This window comes from Spermophilus citellus, assembly GCF_964194105.1.
Source record: "Spermophilus citellus genome assembly, chromosome: 17".
Taxonomy (NCBI): domain Eukaryota; kingdom Metazoa; phylum Chordata; class Mammalia; order Rodentia; family Sciuridae; genus Spermophilus; species Spermophilus citellus.
In genome coordinates, this window is record NC_138199.1 from 77,250,904 (window position 1) to 77,257,959 (window position 7,056).

A 7,056-nucleotide genomic window follows, 5' to 3' on the forward strand; every position below is an offset into this window, starting at 1 on the left:
GCTGCTGTGGACAGAGCTGGCTCAACCCTGCAGGAAAGTGAGCTGTCGGACACACTGGTGTCCCCTCGCTGTCCTGGGCCTAGTGTGAGCCCTGAGGCTCCAGGTGCTCCCTGGCCCCTGAGCCTGGAGCAAACAGAACTGGGGGCCGTTTCCCCACTTTCTGGGGACAGAACCTCCGGGGGGCTGCTGTGAGGGTTCCCTGAGACCCTCTCAAACTGGCCGGCAGGGCACCCAAGGGCAGATGGCACTGCATAACAGCTTCATCGTCACAGATCAGAAGGAACGTCACCTTCATAGGGTGACACACCACCAACAGGACCAGGTGCTGTGCCCAGCCATGCCCCTTCTGACGGCTCCTTCCTGCCCTCGCACAGCCTGTTGCCCCCAGTGTGGCCACCTCACAGGGTCAAGCTGACTGCAGCTACCTGCCCTGGGCAGAAGGTGACGATGTGCCTGGTGCTCAGAACCAGGCGGGGACAGCCCCTTGCCCTCCTTGCCCCAGCAGAGGGACACACTGTGACCTGGGAGGAGGTCTGTCCTGTGTCATCTGGAGGCTCCCCAGCTGCCCGTCGGCCTCAGGCTCTGCTGAACTGTGAGCCTTCGCCCTGGCTCAGGTCCCCAACATGCCACAGCACCACCTCTCCAGGGTCCCACCAGCCCACGGCTGCCAGGCCATGGCCACAGCCTCATCTTTGGAGCTTCACGGCCCAGCGCTCCAGTGTCCAGGGCCATCAGGACCTGGGTCTCCAAGTGTGGTGGAGGCTCCAGGTCTCGGCTCCATCCTGTGACCTTGGGCAAGGCCCTTGGCCCTGCACCATCTGCCTGCCCCTCCCCATCTCCACGCCGTGCCCGTTAAGGCCAGGTACTGCCCAGTCTGGACAGGCTAGCCAAGTGCCAGCAAGCCCCTTGGGGCAGCCAGTGCCAGGCTGGAGTGCCCGGGAGGGGTGGAGGACAGCTGCAGTTGCAAGATGTAAACAAGCCGGGCGCTCCCAGGTATAAAGCCTGACGTCCCCATGGTCCTCTAACACACAGCCTGACTGCCTCCCAAGAGCCCCGAGGAAAGCCAGGCGGTAAGCTGTCCGGGCTGGGAAGCTCGGGGTGCTAGGCCCGACTAGAGTAGCCCAAGCTGGACAGCAGGAGCTTGGGGCCTGGTCTTTATACATAGGACAAAGAGGTGCCCTGGGATCTGGAAGGAACTTCAAAGTCCAGGGGAGACAGGGAAAGGAGGAGGAAGGAGAGGGGCAGCTCTTCTGCCAGCAGCCCCCACAGGCCCCAGGGGAGTTCTGCTCCAAAGGCAGCCAAGTGGGCCTGGGTCCGCACATGCGCCCACGGGGACGGGGGGGGGGGCGGGGGGGGGCGGCCCGGGTCCGCACGTGTGCCCACGGGGGGTGGCCGTGAGCCAGGACTGCACAGGGGCTGACGGCCACCACCCTTGGGCCCTGGGGTGCACAGGGCAGTGGCTCTAGGGCCTCCTGACCCAGGAGCCCTGAGCTGGCTCTGGCTCCTCACCTAGCCCCATCCATGGATCCCCTGTGCCCATTATCTCCTGGTCACCAGTGAGTCCTCTCACCGTAGCGTCTGAACCTGGAAGTCCTTGGCAGAGGTTGGGTGCTGGGGCAGCCCCCGCTCCCAGGGAAGGCCATGTGAGTGGTGTGGAGTGGTTGGGCACAAAGGTGTCCAGCTGATGGCAGTACTGGGGACACAGCCACTGGCAGGCCTCGGAGCTCAGTCAGCTCAGGTGGTGGAGGCTGGGAGATCGGAGGGGAAAGGAGGCCTGAGCAGGGAGGAAAGAGGAAGGACTTCTCTAGGCGCTGAGAGGAGCGCGGGGACTGTTCACCTGGGCCTTGCAGCCCCATCAGGCTGGACATCGGGGCCTTTCTCTGGGGACTGGTCAAACCCCCTCCCAGGTCTGGACCCAGGAGCTATAAATAAACAAGAGCCCAAGGCCCTGCCTCCCCGGCCCCGGCCCCGGCCCCAGCATGCTGGTGGGGACCCTAACAGCAGCCAGGTGGGAAGGGGGCTGGTGACGAGCACAGACTCTAGACAGGAGGTCACCTTCTGGCCAGGCCGGGCCTGGCCTAGAGTTTGGCTGGGCCCCTTCCTGATGGAAGCAGGTGGCAGGTCCCCCAGCAGGACCCCAAGTGGGCAGACCGTTTTCTCCTCTTCCAGAATGGACCCTGAGATGCCTGGGGAGGGGAGTCAGGGACCAGGTCAGGTCCCGGGGTGGTAGGGCCTCTGCTATGCTGCAGGAGTTCGCCACTGAGGTGACGATGGGGGATGTGGCTCTAAGCCCATCAAACGTGCAAAAGCCCAGGCCCCACCATCCCCTTCCCTCCTGCTAGAAGACAGGGGCTGCCCCAGGGGAGCCACCCCGGGCAGGAAGCAGGATCCAGTCTTGGGGCTGCATCCAGTGCTCCCCACGTCCAGGCCCCAGGGTGGGGCTGCAACCTTTGACCTCTCAGGAGGAGAGGAGAGAGGCCTCTAGCCATTGCCCAGCCCCTGGCAGGGCCATGAGTGCACACTGCCCCTCCTGGTGGGGCCAGGTATTCTAGATGTCTCCATCACCCTGTGAACTTTCTGGAGGGCTCAGGGGCCTTGGACACCTGCTAGCCCGCAGCCCTGGACTCTGAAATAGCTGTTCCCACTCATATCCTGGAACCCAACACCCCCCAGGGAAAGAACCTGAGAGCCCACAGGTCATGAGGCTCTGCCATGAGGGCACAGGCTGCCCAGCTGCCCTGTGAAGGGCGGACAGTGATGCCTGCACCTCCTGGGCCACCCAGGCTCAGGGGCTGCCCCCCAGGATTACCCTGCCTTTCTCAGTGGGGAAACTGAGGCATGGAAACCCCTCCACCAGCTGCCCCTCTCCCAAGCCTGGGGCCGCCCCACATGTCAAAGTTGTGATGTTTGCTGCCCAGGTGGGCAGGCAGTGCACACCTGGGCAGGGATGTACCAAGAGGCTGTTCTCTGCCCACCCCAGGACAGGATGGATGAAGACTTCTCCTCCCAGATGAAGAAGATGGCCCTGGCCATGGGCACATCCCTATCAGACAAGGACATAGAGCTTCTGCCCTCAGACATGAGGCACCACGGTATAGCCAGCTCTGGGGGCCCGGCCCCAGCCTGGGAAGGGGGAATGGGACATGGCTGCCCCTGTCCCTGGGCCCAGGTCTAGCAGGGGACATCTGATTTGTGTCCCTGGGGCTGATGGGCTCAGGACTATGACCTTGGTGGGCAGGGAAGAAAAGAAGTGGACCTGGATGACCCCATTTCTGGGTCCACTGACCTGCCCAGCCCTGTGCACAGCTGGCCCTTCTGATGCCAGCCTGGTTGGCTCCAGGGTCCTTCAACTACCTCAAGTTCTTTGAGTACATGCGCAAGTTCCAGGCCTCGGGACAGTTGGAGAGCGCCATCCGCAAGGCCTTCCAGACCCTGGACAAGGACAAGAGCGGCTTCATTGAGTGGAACGAGATCAAGTAACAGCAGGGGCTGGGGAGGGTGTTGGTGTCCCTGGCCAGCCACAGCCGGTGCCCCCATGCACCCAGCAGACTTGACATGCCCCCTGGAGCCCCACTGGCCAGGGCCACAGTGTCAGTGCTGGACCCAAACCAGAGGGTGGGGGACTCTGGGCCTGAGGCATCCGTCCAGGGCCTTGGTTTCCCCACCTGTGAAGTGGGGACAAGCAGCTGCGAAGGTCAGGCACTCCTGGCCCTGACCTGAGCCCCCTTTGGCCCAGGTACATCCTGACCACCATCCCCAGTAACATGCCCACTGCCCCCCTGACGGATGAGGAGGCCGAGGCCATGATCCAGGCAGCCGACACAGATGGGGATGGAAGGATCGACTACGAAGGTGGGGGCAGCCAGATGGGGCCCCAGGGACTCCTCCAGTGCCTCACCCCATGTGACCACCTGGCCCCACAGTAATGGCCCTTGCCAGTGCTGGACATGCACTCTCCAGGCATAGCATTGAGTGGCCACCCCACCCCAGATCTCTCAGCACCCCAACTCAATGTGGGGAACCAGTCTGGGGGTTGCTGAGTGGGTGGGTGTCTCACTGAGTAGAGACGGGTGCTGGGTGGGCTTGGGAAGGTTGGCTGGGCAGAGACAGTATGGGTGGGGCTGTGCCCAGGGAAGCGGCAGGCCTCAGGCTGCCTGTGGCTCTGGCTGCCCTAGACTTCTGGCCGCCACTCACTGTCAGGATACTGGGGCAGAGGGCAGGCAAAGTGGCCATCAGGAAAGAGCCAACCGGCCCAGCGCCCCAGACACCACTGTCCAGGTGTGCGCCCATCCCTACCCACCTGTGCCACATCACAGTCCTCAGTGCAGGGGGAGGCCCCAGGCATAAAACAGGATGGCTGGCCAAGGGGCTGGGTAGGACTCAGGCCCCCAGCCTCAGTTTCCCCACTGAGAAAGGCAGGTTGATCACAGGGCACCTGCTCAGAAGGGCCAGGCAGGAATCTCTGAGGGTCTCGGCAGACCCAGGTCATTTGAGCTCAGGGAGGGTCCATTCACTGGTCTTCCAGCTCACACCAGGGCTCAGGCAGGCTGGGACGTCAGATCCTCCAGACTGTGGGCCCTCAGAAAGGGGCAAGCCTCACCACTGCTGGGGCCATCAGAGGGCCAGCAGCCTGGGCTCTCAGGGGGCCAGCAGCCTAGGCTGTCAGAAAGCAGGCGTGTTTACTAGGTATGGATTTCCTGCCCTAGAGTTTTCTGAATTAATCAAGAAGGAGAAGACTCCAAAGAAGAAGTAATGTCATGACCAGCCCTGGACCAGCAAGAGGTCCCTGTAGGGCTGTGTGGGGTGAGCATGTGCCCTAGTGGACATTCAAGGAGGAGACCAAGGGTGGACACAGCCTGTTCCAGGAAAGTGGGGGAAACAGAGCTCTGAACAAATGCGGTGCCGCTGCCCGTGTGTCTGTGAACGCCTCCCTGCGCCTGGGAGCCGCCGGAACGCGCTGGGGGCTGGTGGGGAATGGGCAGATGGGCAGGCAGGGGTCCAGGCCTCCCCTCCCCTGGTCTCACCTCACTGGGGGCACTGGGAGGGAGGTCCCCCCGAGCCCTGGGCTGCCTGGGTCTGCCCTCTCTCTTAGCCTGGTGCTTTTTGGACCCAGAACCCTGAAGGGTCCCTTCCTGTGGGCCCTGGGTCTGTCCTGTGGCCACCTGGCCCCACACCCCCAGCTCACACAGCAGATGTGTGGACATGTGTGGGGATTCCTGCAGCCCAGGGCGAGTGAGGCCCAGAGTGCTCTGCAGGTGTCCTTGGCTGCCCCCAGGGCCAGAGCGCACAGGTGGCCCCTCTCCTGGCCTCGCTCGACGTTGGGCTGGCTCTCCCTCTCACTCCTTGTGCTCAATCCTCCACGACTCCAGCTCTCCCAAGCTCTCTGGTGGGACACGGGGCCCATCTTGGTCTTTGCCCTGCCCACACTGGCCCACCCTCTTTCAGTGTGAGCACCATTTCTATGCTGTCCCTGGCCCCCTCCTGGCCTGTCATCCGGTGTGGAGAGTGAGCACCAGGAGTGTGGCTTACCTCAGTGCACTCATGGGAGCAGGGGGCCTCGTCCAGTGCCCCACCAGGAACATCCTGTCCCAGGGCCTTCCCACGGCTGCTCCCCCAGCCTGGCATGCTCCTCAGCTGCATGACAAACTCCCTCTTCTCCTTCAGTGTTTTCCTCAAATGTCACGACCCAGAGAGGTCCCTACCCACCGTTCTGCCTTTCACTTACCCCCGGAATCTCACGCTCCCTTGACTCAGTCTTCCCCACAGCACCTCCCATCCTCCAATACACTGTGACCTTCACATGTGTGTCATGTTTTCCTTTATGAGCAAACAAAGCATCAGAGACATGGGTATGAGATCCCAGAGAGCGCCCAGGAGGTGAGCGTGAGGGGCACAGTATCCCCTGGCAGGCACGGTCCAGCCAGTGACACTGCTTAAGGGCTGAGCATCCTCCTGGGTGTTCAGGATCTGCCAGGGAGGAGGTGCCCACATTGCAGCTCCAGCAGGGTCCCCAGGAGGAGCCAGGACAGAGAGAACCCAGCCGGCCCCACAGACCTGGCCCCTTGGCCCCCTCCTTCCCACCTACCCACCAGAGCAAAAGTGGGTCAGCAACTCACAGCCAGACCTGGTGTGCTTATCGCCTGGGACTGGCCTTAATTGTAAGGCCATTGGAAGGTTGGAAGTAAAAAGAGGGCAAAGAGACACCACGCTCTGCTGGGGCAGAGCGCTTGTCTGGCACATGTGAGGCACCGGATTCAATCCTCAGCACCACACAAAAATAAATAAAACAAAGGTATAAAAGTACTTTTAAAAAATTTAAAAAGAGAGACACATGCAGGTACCAAGGAGAGAAAGCTTTACTATCAGATGAAGGAGACTTTAAGGCAAGAAGCACTTCTAGGGTCAAAGAGGAAGGACTCATGATAAAGGGCCAGTCTCAGGGAATCACCATGGTTCTGAACGTACAGCCTCCAAATGCACAACGGGAAAAATGAACACACCAGAATGAGACAGAGTGGATGCACAAATATGGTGAGAGACCTTAGCACTCAACCCCAGGGACCGAGAGACCGAGTGCCAAAGGAGGCTCGGGAAATACGACGGGCTGGCTCTTGGATGCAGCCAGTTCTCTGCAGCCCCCTGATGCAGAATGCACATTCTTCTTTAAATTACAGATGTAACATCTGCCAAAGTTGACCAACAGCCAGGCCTTAAAGCATATCTCAACCAAGTGAAAGGACTGGAATAACATGGGACAGTTCCTCTGGGAAGATGAGTTAGAAATCAAAAACAAAAGTTAAAGAAAAACAACACAGTTCTAAACAGCCTGTGATTCAAAGAAACCACCACAGAAATAAGAAAATCAAACCTAACATTAACAAAAATACAACATACCAAACCTGGTGGGTACAGCTCAAGTTGTAATCTGAGGGAAATTCATAGTCTTAAATGCATTGATTTGAAAAGAAAAGGGGCTGGTAATCAATGATCTAAGTATCCTCCCCAAGAACTTAGAAAAAAGAACAGAAAATTAAAGTCAAAGAAAAGAGAGGGAAG

The 7,056-nt window shown here is 60.2% G+C and overlaps 1 protein-coding gene across 2 annotated transcripts; it reads left to right on the plus strand.

The window, feature by feature from the left end:
* The first annotated feature begins 1,047 nt into the window (after positions 1-1,047).
* PVALEF (parvalbumin like EF-hand containing) lies at positions 1,048-4,900 on the plus strand. 2 transcript variants are annotated; one of them, XM_081271833.1, is made up of 5 exons: positions 1,048-1,070; positions 2,981-3,092; positions 3,341-3,476; positions 3,737-3,852; positions 4,707-4,900. In XM_081271833.1, the coding sequence occupies exons 2-5, from the start codon at positions 2,987-2,989 to the stop codon at positions 4,751-4,753; spliced, it is 405 nt and encodes a 134-aa protein (XP_081127959.1). In that variant the 5' UTR covers positions 1,048-1,070; positions 2,981-2,986; the 3' UTR covers positions 4,754-4,900. The 2 variants fall into 2 exon arrangements, with proteins under 2 accessions (XP_081127959.1, XP_081127958.1); XM_081271832.1 differs by lacking the exon at positions 4,707-4,900 and having other exon boundaries at positions 3,737-4,247.
* Positions 4,901-7,056: the final 2,156 nt, after the last annotated feature.